General features: G+C 43.0%; 2 protein-coding genes across 3 annotated transcripts in view; both read left to right on the top strand.

Moving 5' to 3' along the window:
- Nucleotides 1-1,470: 1,470 nt before the first annotated feature.
- Nucleotides 1,471-12,043, top strand: LOC121579150 (ubiquitin-conjugating enzyme E2 G1). Its single transcript, XM_041893478.2, has 6 exons — nucleotides 1,471-1,662; nucleotides 4,806-4,908; nucleotides 7,790-7,887; nucleotides 9,747-9,925; nucleotides 10,184-10,307; nucleotides 10,512-12,043. The coding sequence occupies exons 1-5, from the start codon at nucleotides 1,617-1,619 to the stop codon at nucleotides 10,268-10,270; spliced, it is 513 nt and encodes a 170-aa protein (XP_041749412.1). The 5' UTR covers nucleotides 1,471-1,616; the 3' UTR covers nucleotides 10,271-10,307; nucleotides 10,512-12,043.
- Nucleotides 12,044-12,556: 513 nt separating this feature from the next.
- The window catches only part of LOC121579148 (rabankyrin-5-like), a 28,406-nt gene continuing 19,421 nt past the window's right edge, over nucleotides 12,557-21,541 (top strand). Inside the window, exons 1-6 of one of the 2 annotated variants that reach the window (XM_041893476.2) lie at nucleotides 12,557-13,290; nucleotides 15,109-15,325; nucleotides 15,687-15,805; nucleotides 16,041-16,176; nucleotides 16,444-16,567; nucleotides 20,606-20,755. In XM_041893476.2, coding sequence (XP_041749410.2) covers nucleotides 13,281-13,290; nucleotides 15,109-15,325; nucleotides 15,687-15,805; nucleotides 16,041-16,176; nucleotides 16,444-16,567; nucleotides 20,606-20,755 — 756 coding nt within the window. In that variant the 5' untranslated portion in view covers nucleotides 12,557-13,280. Of the gene's footprint in view, nucleotides 13,291-13,586; nucleotides 13,673-15,108; nucleotides 15,326-15,686; nucleotides 15,806-16,040; nucleotides 16,177-16,443; nucleotides 16,568-20,605; nucleotides 20,756-21,541 lie in introns of those variants that run through there. The other variant, XM_045224238.1, reaches the window with a different exon arrangement.

Raw genomic sequence — 21,541 nt, 5'->3', positions numbered from 1 at the left:
GCCGGAGACCTGGAACTCCACGTGGGTCGTGCGCGCAGGGACCACCAGATTAGAGTGGCAACAGCCATGTGGTGTGAAGTGTTTGTATGGCCTGTGCAGAGAGGAGAGAACAGGGATAGACAGACACATAGTTGACAGGCTACAGAAAAAGGCTACAATAATGCAAAGGAGATTGGAATGAAATGAACTAAACATCTGGGAAAGCGAGAGAGCGGGGCCTCCCTCACTTACGTTTCAAGGAAAACACTCAAATAAAACTCTCCCAACTTCACTTTAGAAATTATAATTGTTGTAAACTACAGCGGTTCAATGTTTTCTAGGAATTGACTCTAATTTAGTTTATTCAGCTAGCTAACTTGGTACAGTATTCTTCCGTGAAAACCGTCCAGGGCACCGAATCCTATGACGCCAAAGCCAACTAGCATGCTAGCCTCCAATAACACGGTTTAGCATCAATACTCGGTTACAACAAACCACCAGTGTGTTAACACGCCAAGCAGATCATTCGTGTCCGTGTCTAACGTTGTGGTCAGATTAGGAAGGAAGCGCTGGTGTTTGCTCGATTGCGCTTAGGACATTGTACATTGAACTCGTCATTACATCTGGTTGGCAAGCATGTGAATGGTTTGTGTCTAGAGTGTATGGTCGATGAAACGGTGGAGCACGTGTTGTTATATTGTCATAAGTATGTTGAAGAGAGGGAAAGATTGAAGTGTAGGGTCATTGAGGTTGGACGGGTTGGGGGGGTTTTAGAAGGGATTTGGGGGAGGGGTTTAGGAATGGGGGAGGGTCTATTAGGGCGGCAGGTAGCTTAGTGGGTAAGAGCGTTGTGCCAGTAACCGAAAGGTCGCTGGTTCTAATCCCCGAGCCGACTAGGTGAAAAATCTGTCGATGTGCCCTTGAGCAAGGCACTTAACCCTAATTGCTCCTGTAAGTCGCTCTGGATTAGAGCGTCTGCTAAATGACCAAAAATAATAATAATATTAGGAGTTAGTAGGGCTCTTCTTTATTTTCTAAGTTAGGTAGGAGGATTTAGAAATTATTATTATTTTCAAGCAAAGTATAAGGGAGTTATACTCTAGTCCCCCGAGTGGCGCAGTGGTCTAAGGCACTGCATCGCAGTGCTAGCTGTGCCACTAGAGATCCTGGTTCGAATCCAGGCTCTGTCGTAGCTGGCCGCGACCGGGAGACCCATGGGGTGGCGCACAATTGGCGTAGGGGAGGGGATGTAGCTGGGTTTGTTTCCCACGGGGGGCCAGTATGGAAAAAAAATAAAATAATGTATGCACTAACTGTAAGTTGCTTTGGATAAGGTTGTCTGCTAAAATGAAAATGTAGTAGGTGGCGGTAATGCAACATTTATCGGATGCCAACCACCGTTAAACCTCATCGAAGAAGAAGCAGGATTGTAGACTGTGATTGACCACACACTCCAGCACAGTAGGTGGCGGCATGCACCTTTAACGTTCGTTTGCGGACCGCTATTATATCAAAGAAGAAGAAGAAGAAGGAAAATAAGCACTGCACTGGCGTTATTTATTGAAAGTAAATACCTAGCTAATTCTCTCACCTCGCAATATTAACATTTGTCATTTTGTAATCCAAGTTGTAAAAACATGACGGAGCCTCAGGCAGCACTGTTACTCAGGAGACAGCTGGCAGGTAATTTATAAACTGGTGGCTAACGTCAGCTAACGTTCTTTTTTATTTGTCCGGTTGCTGTGCTAGCTAACGTTAGCTAATCCATCTAATTTGGCCCACTTGCGGCATATCGTTTAATCTTTGTTTCGGCTTTTACTTTATCTAGCTAGCTACTATCGTGTGTGCTGTGAAATGTCACATCTTGGCTTACTTCATTTTGATAGTTGAATATAGCTAGTAAAATCAAATTTGTGGTTGTTATTTTTTTAATTTGTTATTGTGGACGCGAAATGGTTCAAGTTTAGCTAGCGAACTAGATACCAAGCTAAATGTAACGTTTAATATACTACCCCTTTGTTTTGAACGTAATGTCGATTGTTGGCTAACGTTAGCAGACACACGTCAACTGTCAGCTGGTCATTATTGGACAACTGTCAGCTTGATTTTAAATTAAGCCAGGGCCGTGCAGGAGTTTAACTGAACCACCCATTAACAAAAAGTGTTCATTCTGTTAAGTATTTGATTACGATTCTGGTGTACATTCAGAAATGTACCTAGCTAGCCTAATATGGCTGTGTCTGTCAAACTTCTATTAGCCATTCAGAGTGATAGATACACTCATGTCATATTGTTAATTTTTTTCATGTTGAAGGGGATATGGAAGTCAATTGTGTACAATAGCCCATGATTTCACCATGATCTCTCTTATTTCCTTTTTTGATACACATATAAAAGTTAGACATGCATAAACAAAGGTACTGCTGCTCCAAGCCAAGTAAAATTCAACTCCACGATGTCCTTCACATCAACGGAGTTGAGCGGAGACGAGTGTGTGGACTGTATCTCCGACTTCATCGAGTCGCCGAAGGTCGATACTTAAACTGTGTACATATGTTTGTCCTCTGTAGCTGTGTGCCTTTTTTTGTTTGCTGAAATCCATACTTTTTTTTATTAAACGTTAATCAAATACAACCACCGTTTGTTTCCTCGTATCGACTGACAGCGACGCGATGTAGTATGAGGTACACTCCGCACACTCTCGTCTCCATTCAACTAACGTTGATGTGAAGTATATCTTAGCGTTTTACTTGGCTATGCTGCACCTTGCCAAGTGTTTTCAGCTGAGGGAGAACAGCTCGGTCTAAAGCCCTATGTGGCTGTGTTCCAGAGGCCTTCCCTGGCTCTAAACATGATCGTCAGGGTTGCTGTTCAAAGGGGATGTACAACTCAATGAAGTGTATATATATATATATATATATATATATATATAAATAACAAACCCTGGATTGCTGATGCTATGTATTGGCCATTGATGGGCTTTGAAGCCACCAGTCGGCCATATTGTCACTCCCCAGTAGTAGTTCCTCCGAAGGAATTAATGGAATTCTACAGTATTTCAATTAAGTGTTTCATTGACAAAATTGCATGTATTTTCTGTTGTAGTGGGGACAGTAACATTAATACTCTCTAAAAAAAAATACTTAAAAACCTTTTTATTTAATGTATTTCTTTTATTTGTATGTTTAGCTCACATAATATCAATTTTAAAGTATGCATTAAGGTGTGTGTGTGATAGAATAAAAGTGGAACAAACAAATGCAGACATTAATAAATGCATTTCTATAGCTTCCAAAATATTTTTTTTTTTTTACAATTGAGGACTGTCAAGATGGTTGCCTGGTGGTTTCAATACAGTGCCCCCTGTCAGACCAGGGTTAATACATGTCATTGGCACTACATCAGTTTCCCTTTGACTCCTCACTCACCCTCCTCAACAGCAGTATTATAGGCACTCACCCCCATTAACAACAGTAGTAGTAATAGTCACTCACCCCCATTAACAGCAGTAGTAGTAATAGTCACTCACCCCCATTAACAGCAGTAGTAGTAATAGTCACTCACCCCCATTAACAGCAGTAGTAGTAATAGTCACTCACCCCCATTAACAGCAGTAGTAGTAATAGTCACTCACCCCCATTAACAACAGTAGTAGTAATAGTCACTCACCCCCATTAACAGCAGTAGTAGTAATAGTCACTCACCCCCATTAACAGCAGTAGTAGTAATAGTCACTCACCCCCATTAACAGCAGTAGTAGTAATAGTCACTCACCCCCATTAACAGCAGTAGTAGTAATAGTCACTCACCCCCATTAACAGCAGTAGTAGTAATAGTCACTCACCCCCCATTAACAGCAGTAGTAGTAATAGTCACTCACCCCCATTAACAGCAGTAGTAGTAATAGTCACTCACCCCCATTAACAGCAGTAGTAGTAATAGTCACTCACCCCCATTAACAGCAGTAGTAGTAATAGTCACTCACCCCCATTAACAACAGTAGTAGTAATAGTCACTCACCCCCATTAACAGCAGTAGTAGTAATAGTCACTCACCCCCATTAACAGCAGTAGTAGTAATCATCACTCACCCCCATTAACAGCAGTAGTAGTAATAGTCACTCACCCCCATTAACAGCAGTAGTAGTAATAGTCACTCACCCGCAGTAGTAGAGGTCACTGATCCCCATTAAGGTGGAGTTGTGCAAGCCCTGATCAACTTACGGTGTTTATGACAGCACTATGAATATATGTTTCTTTTAGACTGCTTGACTACTTACTTACACAATAAGAGGTGCGTTATTGGGACCATTTAACATGCCCTCTTTAGGTTGACTTCACTGTTGAGGTGGTTTGTATCGAGAGGAAATGAAATGGTTGGAATCTACATACCAAGTTGATTCTTTTAGGACCAGAGCCCAGGGTGTGACAGATGGGTGCGGTTGTTTGACTGTGCTGGTGTTTCAGCACAGCAGGAGACTGTTTGCCACAGCACATCTAAACCACAGTGAACTTCTGAGTTCAGTTTAAACTGCTACTTAAGGAAGCTGTTTATTTGGTATAATAGGCACTTTATAGGGATATCACTTTTTTTTAGGCATATAAATGATTTTATGGATCAAAAGCTTTATGTTCACAGAGAGGCACATTTTCAGTCTGAGAAGGCTGAATCCATCATTCCCACATACTGATTAGCGAGATGGACGTCTCACTGTGTTGACTGGATAGAGTTCAAGAGTCACACATCACCGTAGAACCACTACTATTTTTTTTGTGTATTTCGGATGAAAAACCATGATGTATAAATGTTTTCTCTTGATTTCCTAGAGCTGAATAAGAACCCAGTGGAGGGATTCTCAGCAGGTTTGATAGATGATAACGATCTCTACAGATGGGAAGTCTTAATCATCGGCCCACCAGACACATGCTAGTAAGTCTGCCAGCCCAGTTCCACTCTGATTTTGCTGTGTGGGTGGGTTGATGAGTCTGCTGGGGAGTATTTGGATGTGGGGATGTATTTTAGTGGTGCGCGGTTCAGCTGTTTGTTTCGACCGCCCGCAATTGCTAATAACCCATCTGTTTTCTCTGCTTCGTTCTCGAAGCAAAGACGTTTACGGACCAGGGAGAAAATGCAGTAGGCCTAACTCCAAAAAAAAAAAAAAAGAAGGAAATACAAAGCTGTGAAAACGACCCAACATGTTTCTGATCAGATTTTAGTTCGGCTTGGACGCATACTTTATGTGGTTGAAATACTATCAGCTTTTACGATGCTGATAAAGACGGTATCTAACTGTGCATTCGCATTCTCTCAAGATGCTGAAAGAAATTATTTCTCCACTCCTGTTCCTGAGTCAAAATGTTGCATTCATTTAGTGTATAATTTTACTGCAAGAAATGCTCAATTCTGCAGGAGTTACAGTGCATTCGGAAAGTATTCAGACCCCTTGACTTTTTCTACTTTATTACGTTACAGCCTTATTCTAAAAAATTGATTAAATTGTTCGTTTTTTCTCAATCTACACACAATACCCCATAATGACAAAGCAAAAACCGTTTTAAAAATGTATTTTAGCAAATGTATTAAAAATAAAAAAATTCACATTTACACAAGTATTCAGACGCTTTACTCAGTACTTTGTTGAAGCACCTTTGGCAGCGATTACAGCCTTGAGTCTTCTTGGGTATGACGCTACAAGCTTGGCACACCTGTATTTGGGGAGTTTCTCACATTCTTCTCTGCCTATCTTCTCAAGCTCTGTCAGGTTGGATGGGGAGCGTTGCTGCACAGCTGTTTTCAGGTCTTTTCAGAGATGTTCAAATCGGGTTCAAGTTCGGGCTCTGGCTGGGCCACTCAAGGACATTCAGAGACTTGTCCCGAAGCCACTCCTGCGTTGACTTGGCTGTGTGCTTAGGGACGTTATCCTGTTGGAAGGTGAACCTTCGCCCTAGTCTGAGGTCCTGAGCGCTCTGGAGCAGGTTGTCATCAAGGATCTCTCTGTACTTTGCTCTGTTAATCTTTCCCTCGTTCCTGACTAGTCTCCCAGTCCCTGCCGCTGAAAAACATCCCCACCGCATGATGCTGCCACCACCATGCTTCACTGTAGGGATAGTGCCCGGTTTCCTCCAGACGTGACGCTTGGCATTCAGGCCAAAGAGTTCAATCTTGGTTTCATCAGACCAGAGAATCTTGTTTCTCATGGTCTGAGAGTCCTTTAGGTGCCTTTTGGCAAACTCCAAGCCGGCTGTCATGTGCCTTTTACTGAGGAGTGGCTTATGTCTGGCCACTCTACCATAAAGGCCTGATTGGTGGAGTGCTGCAGAGATGGTTGTCCTTCTGGAAGGTTCTCCCATTTCCACAGAGGAACTCTGGAGCTCTGTCAGAGTGACCATCAGGTTCTTGGTCACCTCCCTGACCAAGGCCCTTCTCCCCCGATTTCTTAGTTTGGCCGGGCAGCCAGCTCTAGGAAGAGTCTTGGTGGTTCCAAACGTCTTCCATTTAAGAATGATGGAGGCCACTGTGATCTTGGGGACCTTCAATGCTGCAGAAATGTTTTGGTACCCTTCCCCAGATCTGTGTCTTGACACAATCCTGTCTCCGAGCTCTACGGACAAGTCCTTTGACCTCATGGCTTGGTTTTGCTCTGACATGCACTGTCAACTGTGGGACCTTATATAGACAGGTGTGTGCCTTTTCAAATCATGTCCAATCAATTGAATTTACCACAGGTGGACTCCAAGTTGTTAGAAACATCTCAAGGATGATCATTGGAAACAGGATGCACCTGAGATCAATTTCAAGTCTCATAGCAAAGGGTCTGAATACTTATGTAAATAAGGTTGTTTAAAAAAAAAAAAACATTTTCAAATATTTCTAAAAACCTGTTTTCGCTTTGTCATTATGGGGTATTGAATGTAGATTGAGGGGGTAAAAATATTGTATCCATTTTAGAATAAGGCTGTAACATAACAATGTGGAAAAAGGGAAGGGATCTGAATTCTTTCTGAATGCACTGTAATATTAAGGCTATGTGAGAGGTTATAGACCTACAGTCGGTGTCCAGATTTCAGTTTCCGTTTAACCCATCTGAACAGTAGGCTACAGTTCCCTTGACGTGCAATAGGCCTGTTTGAAGTCCCCGTCTTGTGACTGTCGAATTTGTATAACGCCTCACAATCATCACACATAACATAGCCGGCACTGCTATCATCCTCTTTTACCACTTCACCAGATCTTTCCAAACATTACTTTTCTGGCCCTCCTTTCTCTTTATGTTCAACTCTCCATTTCGCAGCTTTTCTCTTATTGAATTAAACTCAGACATTGTCCTTTTTGCCTCTGTGGATCAACGTTAACTTTTTCTGCCCGTTCCCAAATGCATTTGGTGATTGGCGTGTAGGCTATTTGGCATGTGTACAGTTAGGCCCTTAAGCTCAGGCTTACACACTAATGCCAGAGCCTAAAATAAGGAAATAAAAAAATCTCAATGTAGCCTATAGATGTACTGTCAATTGCACAAGAAGATACATTTTTTTATTTATTTTTTAAAGGCGTTTTGTCTTTATTCAACCTGCCTGCCACCCACTCGCCCTTCATCCACACAATATTGAATGACCCAAACCCGCCCGCCCCGCGGATATAACCGTGGGGACTGTGGCTTATGAGTCAACCCGTGCACCACTAATGTATTTGCTATTTGTCATGTACAACAGTTGTCTGTTTGTGTCAAGATTTCTGGATCTTTTCAACCCTATTTCAACCCCTGCTATTTGACCATAACGACAGACATTTCTCTTTGCCTTCCTGTTCACAGTGAAGGTGGTGTGTTCAAAGCACATCTCACATTTCCCAAAGACTACCCTCTCAGGCCACCTAAAATGACATTTATCACAGATATATGGCACCCTAATGGTAAGTATGAGTGTACAGTTGAAGTCGGAAGTTTACATGGAGTCATTAAAACTTGTTTTTCAACCACTCCACACATTTCTTGTTAAGAAACTATAGTTTTGGCAAGTCGGTTAGGACATCTACTTTGTGCATGACACAAGTAATTCTTCCAACAATTGTTTACAGACAGATTATTTCACTTATAATTCACTGTATCACAATTCCAGTGGGGCAGAAGTTTACATACACTAAGTTGACTGCCTTTAAACAGCTTGGTAAATTCCAGAAAATGATGTTATGGCTTTAGAAGCTTCTGATAGGCTAATTGACATCATTTGAGTCAATTGGAGGTGTACCTGTGGATGTATTTCAAGGCCTACCTTCAGACTCAGTGCCTCTTTGCTTGACATCATGGAAAAAATCAAAAGAAATCAGCCAAGACCTCAGAAAATAAATTGTAGACCTCCACAAGTCTGGTTCATCCTTGGGAGCAATTTCCAAATGCCTGAAGGTACCACGTTCATCTGTACAAACAATAGTACGCAAGTATAAACACCATGGGACCATGCAGCCGTCATACCGCTCAGGAAGGAGACGCGTTTTGTCTCCTAGAGATGAACGTACTTTGGTGCGAAAAGTGCAAATCAATCCCAGAACAACAGCAAAGGACCTTGTGAAGATGCTGGAGGAAACGGGTACAAAAGTATCTATATCCACAGTAAAACGAGTCCTATATCGACATAACCTGAAAGGCCGCTCAGCAAGGAAGAAACCACTGCTCCAAAACCGCCATAAAAAAGCCAGACTACGGTTTGCAACTGCACATGGGACAAAGATTATACTTTTTGGACAAATGTCCTCTGGTCTGATGAAACAAAAATATAACTGTTTGGCCATAATGAGCATCGTTATGTTTTGGAGGAAAAAGTGGGTAATTGCAAGCCGAAGAACACCATCCCAACCGTGAAGCACGGGGGTGGCAGCATCATGCTCTGTGGGTGCTTTGCTGCAGGAGGGACTGGTGCACTTCACAAAGTAGATGGCATCATGAGGAAGGAAAATTATGTGGATATATTGAAGCAACATCTCAAGACATTAGTCAGGAAGTTAAAGCTTGGTCGCAAATGGGTCTTCCAAATGGACAATGAACCCAAGCATACTTTCAAAGTTGTGGCAAATTGGCTTAAGGACAACAAAGTCAAGGTATTGGAGTGGCCATCACAAAGCCCTGACCTCAATCCTATAGAAAATGTGTGGGTAGAACTGAAAAAAATGTGTGCGAGCAAGGAGGCCTACAAACCCGACTCAGTTACACCAGCTCTGTCAGGAGGAATGGGCCAAAATTCACCCAATTTATTGTGGGAAGCTTGTGGAAGGCTACCCGAAACGTTTGACCCAAGTTAAACAATTTAAAGGCAATGCTACCAAATACTAATTGAGTGTATGTAAACTTCTGACCCACTGGGAATGTGATGAAAGAAATAAAAGCTTAAATAAATCATTCTCTCTACTATTATTCTGACATTTCACATTCTTAAAATAAAGTGGTGATCCTAACTGACCTAAGACAGGGAATTTTTACTAGGATTAAATGTCAGGAATTGTGAAAAACTGAGTTTAAATGTATTTGGCTAAGGTGTATGTAAACTTCCGACTTCAACTGTATGTTTTCTCTTGAAAGTGTTAGTACTTTTTTGTATTTTTTACTGTTTGGGAAATGTGAGCTATCCCTCCAGAGGATCAGTCCTGTTTCTCAGTAAAGTAATGATTTTTTTGGAACGCACCAAAATCCTTGTTTACACACACAAATAAATATAATTGTTCTATTGAAACCTTTTGATGTAATAAGTCTAATTTCATGTCTCTTGTCCTGTTTACAGTTGACAAGAATGGCGACGTATGTATATCTATTTTGCACGAGCCTGGTGAGGATAAGTACGGCTATGAGAAGCCTGAGGAGCGCTGGCTGCCCATCCACACAGTGGAAACCATTATGATTAGTGTTATCTCCATGTTGGCAGACCCTAACGGAGACTCGCCTGCCAATGTAGACGCTGCAGTGAGTCTCATTTTCACCTGAGGGGCCAAATCAATGGTTTATGCTCACACTGATTTAGTTCTTTATAAATAGACAATCTGTGGATTGTTGTTTGGGACAAAAGGAGTTAATGGTAATTTCTATTATGTCCTGAAGTGCACTGAATTCTGAATGTATTCAGATTGAACCAGGTGCTCAAACATCAAATTTGCCTTTGTCGAGAGCAGAACTCTGTCATCTTTGAACTAAAATGTTTTTGCACCTTTGTTCCCCCTGCAGAAAGAGTGGAGGGAAGACCGACATGGGGAATTCAAAAGGAAAGTGGCCCGTTGTGTAAGAAAGAGCCAAGAGACTGCCTTTGAGTGATTTTTATCAAGCGGCTTCTAGCTTCACCTTTTTCAGGGTAAGCGTAGTGGACTTTGATCTTTTACAAGCCATGTCTTATTATTTTGAAGAGGTCACAATGCTATTGTACTGCATCTCTTGAGTAACTTATCACACTGTTCACACTTCATTCATACCTGTTGCATTCTCTGAAATACACTATGCTGGAAGTGTATTACAGTATATCAATATGTGCTAAGTTTTCTGTTCTTGTCTTCCACAGGTCTCCAATTGAGAAACAACATGGCACTGTTTTCCTGCACTCAACCACCCTATTGCCAGGCTCGTCTTCATTGCATTTGGCAGAAACCGTCTGGCAACAATAGGCTGCAATAGAACATAACAGCTGCAATAGAACATAACAGCTGCAATAGAACATAACAGCTGTTACCACATGCTGACCAAAAACCGCCAAGCAAGTGCCAACTCAAAAACGACAAAACAGAAGATGAATAACACGCTTTTTGAAGTCTATGAACTTTTCAGGAAGATATTGTAAAAACCTGTATATAGCACAGACGTAAAACTGGATAATATATAAACTGTTCCTATCCATCCAGCAAGACACTTAGTACCAAATAAATAGTGCTTATGTAGGTAGAATTTGAACCCTGTAAGTTATTGAAGTTTTTAGTCCACTTCCTTCTTCAACATCCACTCTAGTGTGTTAGTATAGTTCTGTTACAGGTTGCTTTGACGGACAGGAGGCCTTGTAGAAGGCAGAATGGTAAGAATGCGATGCGGTTGTAGAATCCCACTATTGGAGAACAGCAGCGTTGGTTCTAGAATGACCGGAGTATCATGCCGAAATGGCATTTATGGCAGAGGGACATGGGGGTGCTTTAGAACACGCACACACTGTAGCACGCTTGTCGTGTTGGGTTCCTTCACTATCAGCACTTCAGGAAAAGTTGCTGTAAGTCACCATTTAAAATATAAGGTTATAGATGCAAGTGTTTTATTTTGGATTTTAACACCATGATGAGCTCCCCCTACCGTGGTTGACATTACCCCATTTGGCAAGTTCAGGTGTGTTTCTTTGCAGATGGACATAACCATTACAAGTCACGCATGCACAAATTGAGCTCATAGTTAGGTTTTTCATTCGTTTTTTTTTTTTCAAAAGTGCCTCCTATTAAATTGCTTGTCAATTGCACCCTGTATTGAACCAGAGTTAGTTTCAGAGAAGTCAGTCAGAGAAATTGTACGAGTGTGCAGAAGTTATTTTATAACCGTTCACACCACGACAATGTATAATTAAAATATTGGAATAATTTAGTGTAGCAATAACCTTCCCCAGGTGTGTGGTGTACGGTCTTACATTTGTTTAAATATTCTGATGAGATTTAGGGTGACGTGGGGAGCTATTTCTCCTATATTCACCTTGAAGCAGATTAATTTGTAGCGCTTGATTTTCTTTGTGTGGTGTCCTAGGTAGGATTTGTTATGCATGCTTTAACTTTAGGTTTCCATGCTGGTAGTGTCTGGGTTTTGATTTCAAATGTGTGTATGTTTGTGCCCTGTTTTATTTTCCCTCCCTCTCTTCCCCTGATCCTCGATTTCCCCTGGTGTTATTTTATTCTGGCTCTGATGGACTATTGCAGTTTACTTGCCTAATGTACAAAGACAAAAATACTGATGTATATTTTTCATGTTATGAAAATTGTCACCTTCTGTAGTGAGTTCTTCTAAAATATGATTCCCCCCTCCAATAACTGTTGGGGTGTTTTCTTTTAATGAAATTGAAATGCACAATGTTTTGTCATATGATCAGACATGTACTTATTTTTTACACACATTATCTTGCTTCCTAGCATGTTATTATCATGTGTATCTGTATCATGTGGTGTCTGAACCCCTAGGTCAGGGTTTCCCAAACTCGCCCCCCTTACACAGCTGATTCAGGACAGAGTTTGGGAAACCCTGCCCTAGGTGAAATATACACTACATGACCATGGAAACCCATTTCATGAAGCTCTCGACGAACAGTTATTGTGCTGACGTTGCTTCCAGAGGCAGTTTTGAACTCTGTAGTGAGTTTTTACGTGCTTCAGCACTCGGTGGTCCAGTTCTGTGAGCTTGTTTGGCCTACCACTTCGTGGCTGAGCCGTTGTTGCTCCTAGACCTTTCCACTTCACAATAACAGCACTTACAGTTGACCGGGGCAGCTCTAGAAGGGCAGAAATGTGACGAACTGACTTACTGGAAAGGTGGCATCCTATGACGGTGCCACGTTGAAAGTCACTGAGCTCTTCAGAAAGGCCATTCGACTGCCAGTGTTTGTCTTTGGAGATTGCATGGCTGTGTGCTCAATTATATACACCTGTCAGCAACGGGTGTGAGTCACAACATATTAAGCTAGATTTAGCAAGTATCAGGGACTCATTGATGTCCATTAACAATTGGATACTGTCACTTATGGTATGAATAGTATATGGGTTAAGTGTAGTGTGTGTATAGTGGTGTCCCATATTCAGAAGAAAGCCAAGTAGCACTATTGCACCCCGTGAGGTGGTGTGATTGCCACAGACGTATTCCCTTTCCCACATGAACCGCAGGCCGGGCAGAGAAATTTGGAAAGCAGGTTTCAGGGATCTGTGCCAAGGACAGGCTCCAGTCTAGACAAGGCAAGGACCACTTAACCTTATACCAGCAAATGTCTCACCCTTTGCAACCAATCACAAATTATTATGAAGATCATTCATAATAACATGCAGTTATAGCTAAACACAAGTACCTAATGCATGCATTCCCATAACCCGGAACAAGTGGAATTGGTCTGAAACAATGTGCAGGCTAGAGTCACAGTCAATGCAGATTTGGACACTTCTCAGTGTATTATTTCACAATGCATATCAGTCAAAGATGCCAGTTACTTTTTTAGGCAACTTTGGAAATATTCTGAGACCCCTGTGGAATAGAGAATTTACTGTCACCGCCCACTTTCTGCTTTGTCATCTCGCGATAGCAAACCAAAAGCCACGGAACCATCATGGCTGAAGGTATGTGACTGATTCCTTTAATATTTTTTTACGCCCTTTCTTTATTAGACGCGAATTAAATGTATTATCTGAATCGCTGAATGGCTATACTGTATTTGATTTAATTGGGATTTGCAATGTTATAAAAAATAAACGACTGTCTCCCTTTCATCTTGTGCAGTTAGCTGCTAATTTTCACTTGCAGCTAACTAGCTAGTCGGGTTATATCTGTGTCAGTGGGAGGGGGGGGGTGGGGTGGTGTGGGTTGGGTTTGGTTGGGTGGAGAAGGAAACTAGCTAGTTTTTAGCAGGCTAGCCACTTAATTCACCGGGTGGTTAGACTCAATGAACGGGATTGGTAACTAAAGAAAGCAGAATTTGCTAACGCAGAATGCATAAGGAAGGTGATTATACACGCGATCATTTGATATTAGCTAACGTTAGCATTTTTGTTGATGTTGTAATTTATCAAATCGACCGAGGACAGGTAGATTTTTATGATGAGGATAACGTTACAATGTACCGTTAGTTAGCTAGCTAACGTTGGCTACAGTACCTAGATAGTTAAACATTGTAACCAAATGCAAAATTGCTATTGCGGTATTGAACACTTATTTTTTATTGTAACTAGCGAAAATGTTAAGAGTATTTGACGAGTTTGTGTGATAGATCAATTTGCCTTCAGTCAAGATGAATTGGTTACTCGGCAACTAATTTGCTTGCTTTGACAGCACTGTCAGTGCCTCGATCATGTGTTGATTAGATGTGACTAGCGCCAGTTTACATTTTTTTTTAAACATTCAGCTGTGTGTGGTTGCAGTCTCCTCGAAGAGTGAATGTAGACCTACAGTACTAGGTAGCTACTCGGTATCAATTATAATGATACACCAGTTGGTGTGTGCTGCCTTAAAACTGTTGAATGATTTTGTTCAGTATTTCAATTTTTTTTCCAAGCCAGTCAATCGTTTCTCACTAGCTAGATTTTGTAAGCTTTTCACTCTTCCATTGTAGTCCCAAGTGTTGTGGACACTTAGAGAAAGCTATATTTTTATTGCTCCTATAAAGTTTATTTTAAAGATGTCTAAAAGTGCTGAGTTGAAGGTAAGACGCTTTATAACATGCACAAGATGGGCAATCATATCCTCCCTTTTCAAAATGAATGGAACATTGTGAATGAAGAATGACAAGTTGCACTGTGGTAATACATGCATTCAGGTTGTGGCTCTGAACCGGTTTTTCGTTGAACAGCTCAGCCTATCTTGCTGTTGCAGCAGTGATCCTTTCCTGTGGCCGTTGATCAGGTGGTACTGGCAGCCGTCCCTTCCCCATGACTATAGCCCAATGACTGTATATGAAGCTATAGTCAGCCAGCTAGTTAACCCTCTGACCTTTGGGAGGGCAAAGTTATGTGCCGCCTCAGCATTCTGTCTTGACTCAAACTTAAGCGGAAATGGGAGAGGGAAGTTATGTGCGATCCTGGGCTGAGTGGGCTCCGACACGTAGTAAGCCTTAAAGCGAAACATCCCTAGCCTATATCTAGGCAGGAACCTGCCTTGAGAAATACTAGGCGTCCTTGAAACAATACAACCCTGATTTGGGTTACTATAGCACGATAAAATTAGACCGTTTGTTTTTACTGTTTGGTTGTACAACAAGGTCTATTTTTCTTCATTTCCTAATCCGGATAAAAACACAAAGCATTGTGAGCCAGAATGTGCTTAATGCAACCCTACTCCATCAAAAGGCTTAGCTCTTTACAAGCTTTCCTGTTCTCTTCACCTCCTCCATTTCCCACTCTACCTCTCCCCTTCCTGCCGTCTCTTCCCTCTCTCTGTGACAGAGGAGGTGGCCAAGCTGCAGAAGCACCTAGCCCTGCTGAGGCAGGAGTATGTGAAGATGCAGCAGAAGCTGGCTGACACAGAGAGGCGCTGTGCCATGCTGGCTGCTCAGGCCTCTGGCCAGGGCTCCACCAGCGCCTTAGGAGCCGGGGCAGGAGACACCTTCGTCAGCCGCCTGCTAGACATCGTGACCCAGCTCTACCAGCAGGACCAGTACAGGTGAACGGGACGGGAGGGGAGGGGAGAGGTGGGATATAATGTATGCAGCAACATGTGCCGTTGCCATGGTTACAGTCAGAAAGAGGACCTGCTGTTTTGTTGTTCCTTTTTCTTGAGGTGGAAAAGCCAAGAAAATTAAAAATTGCACTTAATTGTTTAATTAATTGATGTGATATTCATTGTTCAATGCAATGACACCCAATTATCAATTATTTCCAGTGGCTATACCAAGGTCGTAGATTCTATGATTCACAGCTTTCTACAGAAATCCAGAAAAAAATATGCAAAACCTAGTTACTCAAGCTATGAACATGGGCTATATTCTTTCTCACTTATGTTGTCACTGTTGCCATGTTTGTAGTGATCTGAAGGTGACGGTTGGAGAGATGACGCTCAACGCTCACAAGTTTGTCCTGGCTGCTCGCAGTGATGCCTGGAGCCTGGCCAACCTGGCCTCTACCTCAGAAATGGACCTGTCTGGTGAGTTGAGCACCCTCCCTGCTGTCAAAACTACTGGTCACAATGCCCCAGAATGTACCCCAAGAAAAAAGACGAGTCCATTGTGTTCACAGTTTTTTGAAAATGCGCTACAAACTGTCTTTTCCAACATCTGCATTAAAAGCAGGTTATTGATAGCGGAGCTATAGTTGAGTGAAGTTATATTTCATTCCACTCTGGGTCGTTAACACTGTCTCTCCCATGCTGGGTGTTCCAGATGCCAAGCCGGAGGTTGCCATGGCGATGTTGCGCTGGGCCTACACAGACAACCTGGAGCTCAGCGAGGACGATGCCTTCCTCATCGACCTGATGAAGCTGGCCAACCGCTTCCAGCTGCATCTACTCCGAGAGAGGTAGGAAGGGGCTGCCTGACAATTCTGCTCAGTCGCTGATGACCTTGCCTCCCAGATGACTACTCGTTACGGTTTGTAGATCAGTTGGTGACTGCACTGTTACTGACTGTCATCTCAAACTCACAGTCCCTCTGGGGTGTGTTTTTACTCCCTACGGGCACAGGTGCTCTTTGTGATTTTTCTTTCCTCTAGGCTATGAATGCATTGTACACTATTTCCCATTGACATCAATATCCTCAAATATAGCTTTTGTTCTCTTGGAACAAGGTGTGAGAAAGGGGTGATGTCATCGGTGAACGTGAGGAACTGTATCCGGTTCTACCAGACGGCTGAGGAGCTGGACGCTACAACCCTCATGAACTACTGTGGAGAGATCATCGCCAGCCACTGGGTATATATATACACATATCTCCACTGTCCAACTGCTGTTCACTGTTCCACTGGGGGGGGGAACATTGCTAGTAGCTTTGACATGGTAGCTGTTTCCCATAGACTTTGAGACATTGAGCCAACAATCATTGAGCCAATGAGTCATTAAGCCAACGGGTTGCACCCCCCATAGCAACTAGTCATCTGGACTGTATCAATTTGTCCAGTCTCTAGACTCCCGAGTGGCTCAGTGGTCTAAGGCGCTGCATCGCAGTGCTAGCTGTGCCACTAGAGATCCTGGTTCGAATCCAGGCTCTGTCGTAGCCGGCCGCGACCGGGAGACCCATGGGGCGGCGCACAATTGGCCCAGCGTCGTCCAGGGTAGGGGAGGGAATGGCCGGCAGGGGATGTAGCTCAGTTGGTAGAGCATGGCGTTTGCAACGCCAGGGTTGTGGGTTCGATAAAAATAATGTATGCGCTAACTGTAAGTCGCTCTGGATAAGAGCGTCTGCTAAATGACTAAAATGTAATGTAAATGTCTGGGGTACATACCCTTTTTTGTAGTCCTGAGCCCAGACCGGAGTTATATCTCTCGCCTTGCGTGTCAAGGAACCTATTGCTTTATCACCTCGTAAAATCCCGCGCTCGGCGTTTTGAGCCCTGTGATTCTCAAGGTTATGTTTATGACTAGGACTCAGGAAATGACTGGTCATCTTCAGCCACTTTGACTGACTGACTGACTACCTTTAGTGCTGCTGCTCAATCTGCTGTTTCATTCTACCTTTATTACTCTGGCGTAGACTTTGATTAGAGGTTTGGAGTGTGGAGGAGATTGAACTCATTTCAATATTTATAGAATTTGACACCTTGTTTTCATTAATGAGTGTTTTGTATTTTTGGTCTCATCGCCTTCCCTCCCTCTGTGCCTTGACACCAAGCCCCTCCTCCTGACACCAAGCCCCTCCTCCTGACACCAAGCCCCTCCTCCTGACACCAAGCCCCTCCTCCTTCTGTGCTGTGAAACCAAGCCCCTCCTCCTGACACCAAGCCCCTCCTCCTTCTGTGCTGTGTCCCTGTGCATCTTCCCACTGGCACACCAACACCAAGCCCCTCCCCTTCCCCCTGCCACTCACAACAACAAAGACAAAATATAATCTTCTTCCTATCTGACAACAAGCAGTTTTAACTCGCTATTTGCATTTGAGGTTTGGTCCATCATAATCGGTCATATGTATGCCGAAACACATTGAGACATTATTTTACTGTAATAGAGGAGAACTTGGTAACGATACCCTTTTTGTCTCAATTCCCAAAATGTACAACCGACCCTACTAAAACGGGAGTATTAATGAACATGATTGTGAATATTTATGCTCAATTTTTGTTGCGCGCGGCATTGAGGTACCATGTACCGCTAGCAGCATTTTAGCCACAGACTTAAGTGCTAGTTGTCTAGTCTGTGTTTTATAAATGTGCAATAAGCATAAAAATATGCATTTACATAAGGAATTGGCAACTCGTTCTCATTCTGAGAAATAAGCAACTTATCCAGGTAGGCCACTTGATTTCAACAACTAAACAAAGTGAACAGGCTGTTATTCAAACAGTTGGAGACGGACAGGAGGGTGTATTCATAACAGTTCTACCTTGTTAGCAAGCAAATAGATCCAAGTTGGCTAGACTTGAAATACACTGCTCAAAAAAATAAAGAAAACACTAAAATAACACATCCTAGATCTGAATGAATTCAATAATCTTATTAAATACTTTTTTCTTTACATAGTTGAATGTGCTGACAACAAAATCACACAAAAAGTATCAATGGAAATCAAATGTATCAACCCATGGAGGTCTGGATTTGGAGTCACCCTCAAAATTAAAAAGTGGAAAACCACACTACAGGCTGATCCAACTTTGATGTAATGTCCTTAAAACAAGTCAAAATGAGGCTCAGTAGTGTGTGTGGCCTCCACGTGCCTGTATGACCTCCCTACAACGCCTGGGCATGCTCCTGATGAGGTGGCGGATGGTCTCCTGAGGGATCTCCTCCCAGACCTGGACTAAAGCATCCGCCAACTCCTGGACAGTCTGTGGTGCAACGTGGCGTTGGTGGATGGAGCGAGACATGATGTCCCAGATGTGCTCAATTGGATTCAGGTCTGGGGAACGGGCGGGCCAGTCCATAGCATCAATGCCTTCCTCTTGCAGGAACTGCTGACACACTCCAGCCACATGAGGTCTAGCATTGTCTTGCATTAGGAGGAACCCAGGGCCAGCCGCACCAGCATATGGTCTCACAAGGGGTCTGAGGATCTCATCTCGGTACCTAATGGCAGTCAGGCTACCTCTGGCGAGCACATGGAGGGCTGTGCGGCCCCCAAAGAAATGCCACCCCACACCATGACTGACCCACCGCCAAACCGGTCATGCTGGAGGATGTTGCAGGCAGCAGAACGTTCTCCACGGCGTCTCCAGACTCTGTCACGTCTGTCACATGTGCTCAGTGTGAACCTGCTTTCATCTGTGAAGAGCACAGGGCGCCAGTGGCGAATTTGCCAATCTTGGTGTTCTCTGGCAAATGCCAAACGTCCTGCACAGTGTTGGGCTGTAAGCACAACCCCGACCTTTGGACGTCGGGCCCTCATACCACCCTCATGGAGTCTGTTTCTGACCGTTTGAGCAGACACATGCACATTTGTGGCCTGCTGGAGGTCATTTTGCAGGGCTCTGGCAGTGCTCCTCCTGCTCCTCCTTGCACAAAGGCGGAGGTAGCAGTCCTGCTGCTGGGTTGTTGCCCTCCTACGGCCTCCTCCACGTCTCCTGATGTACTGGCCTGTCTCCTAGTAGCGCCTCCATGCTCTGGACACTACGCTGACAGACACAGCGAACCTTCTTGCCACAGCTCGCATTGATGTGCCATCCTGGATGAGCTGCACTACCTGAGCCACTTGTGTGGGTTGTAGACTCCGTCTCATGCTACCACTAGAGTGAAAGCACCGCCAGCATTCAAAAGTGACCAAAACATCAGCCAGGAAGCATAGGAACTGAGAAGTGGTCTGTGGTCACCACCTGCAAAACCAGTCCTTTATTGGGGGGTGTCTTGCTAATTGCCTATAATTTCCACCTGTTGTCTATTCCATTTGCACAACAGCATGTGAAATGTATTGTCAGTCAGTGTTGCTTCCTAAGTGGACAGTTTGATTTCACAGAAGTGTGATTGACTTGGAGTTACATTGTGTTGTTTAAGTGTTCCCTTTATTTTTTTGAGCAGTGTATAAAGATTAGCTGGCTACTCACTAGCAGGTGGGCTTGTGCTTGAGAGATTGTTGAAATGTTCGGTATTGACTGACCTTCATGTCTTAAAGTAATGCTGGAATGTCATTTATCTTTGCTTATTTGAGCAGTTCATGCAATAATATGGACTTGGTGTTTTACCAAATAGGGCTATCTTCTGTATACTACCCCTACCTTGTCACAACACAACTGATTGGCTCAAACGCATTAAGAAGGAAAGAAATTCCACAAATTACTTTTAAGAAGGCACACCTGTTATTTGAAATGGATTCCAGGTGACTACCTCATGAAGCTGGTTGAGAGAATGCAAAGAGTGTGCAAAGCTGTCATCAAGGCAAAGGGTGGCTACTTTGAAGAATCTCAAATATAAAATATATTTTGATTTGTTTAACACTTTTTTGGGTTACTAAATGATTCCATATGTGTTATTTCATAGTTTTGATGTCTTCACTATTATTCTACAATGTAAAAAATATTTAAAGATAAAGTAGAACACTTGAATGAGTAGGTGTGTCCAATCTTTTGACCTTACTGTATATATCTCGTGAATCGCCTATAAGTTTGATAAAATCGACATATAATTTCTAGGCCATATCGCCCAGCCCTAAAGGAAAATAAATAAAAAATTAAGTATTGAAACAAAACCCACATCTACCTGTCTTACTTAAGACCACCTTTTAATGGGAATGTCTGTTCTAGTAATTATATTGTATATGACCTAGATGACGGAGCATTCTTAATGAACTTCTATCTTTTGTCTGGACAGGATGACCTGAGGAAAGAGGACTTCAGCACTATGAGTGCTCCGCTGCTCTACAAGATGATTAAGTCTAAAACGGAGTTCCCACTTCACAAAGCCATCAAGGTGGAGAGGGAAGACGTGGTCTTCCTCTACCTCATTGAGATGGACTCGCAGGTGAGTGAGACCTTGACAGGTTTGCCTCAGAGGCACCCTAAGTATGTTCAATATAACAGGTTTCACTGAAGACCAATATCCTGTTCTCTCCTCTGGAGCAGGGCCTGTATTCACAGAGAGTCTCATTTGGAGTGCTGATAATAGATCAGATTGAGAAGCCAACTACACTACTTTCTTTTTACATGTTTTTCTATCTACACTGAATAAAAATATAAACGCAACATGCAACAATTTCAAAGAATTTACTGAGTTAGTTCATATAAGAAAATCAGTCAATTGAAATAAATTCATTAGACCCTAATCTATGGATTTCACATGACTGGGAATACAGGTAAAAAACAGGTAGGGGCGTGGATCAGAAAACCAGTCAGTATCTGGTGTGACCACCATTTGCCTCATGCAGCACGACACATCTCCTTTGCATGGAGTTGATCAGGCTGTTGATTGTGGCCTGATCAATGCTCCTCATCAATGGCTGTGCGAAGTTGCTGGATATTGGCGGGAACTGGAACACGTTGTCGTACACGTCGATCCAGAGCATCCCTAACATGCTCAATGGGTGACATGTCTGGTGAGTATGCAGGCCAAGGAAGAACTGGGACATTTTCAACTTCCAGGAATTGTGTACAGATCCTTGCGACATGGGGCTGTGCATTATCATGCTGAAACATGAGGTGATGGAGGCGGATGAATGGCACGACAATGGGCCTCAGGATCTCATCACGGTATCTCTGTGCATTCAAAGTGCCATCGATAAAATGCATTTGTGTTCATTGCCCGTAGCTT

The sequence above is a fragment of the Coregonus clupeaformis genome, chromosome 13 (assembly GCF_020615455.1).
Source record: "Coregonus clupeaformis isolate EN_2021a chromosome 13, ASM2061545v1, whole genome shotgun sequence".
Classification (NCBI taxonomy): domain Eukaryota; kingdom Metazoa; phylum Chordata; class Actinopteri; order Salmoniformes; family Salmonidae; genus Coregonus; species Coregonus clupeaformis.
This window is presented reverse-complemented; position numbering and strand designations above follow the sequence as displayed.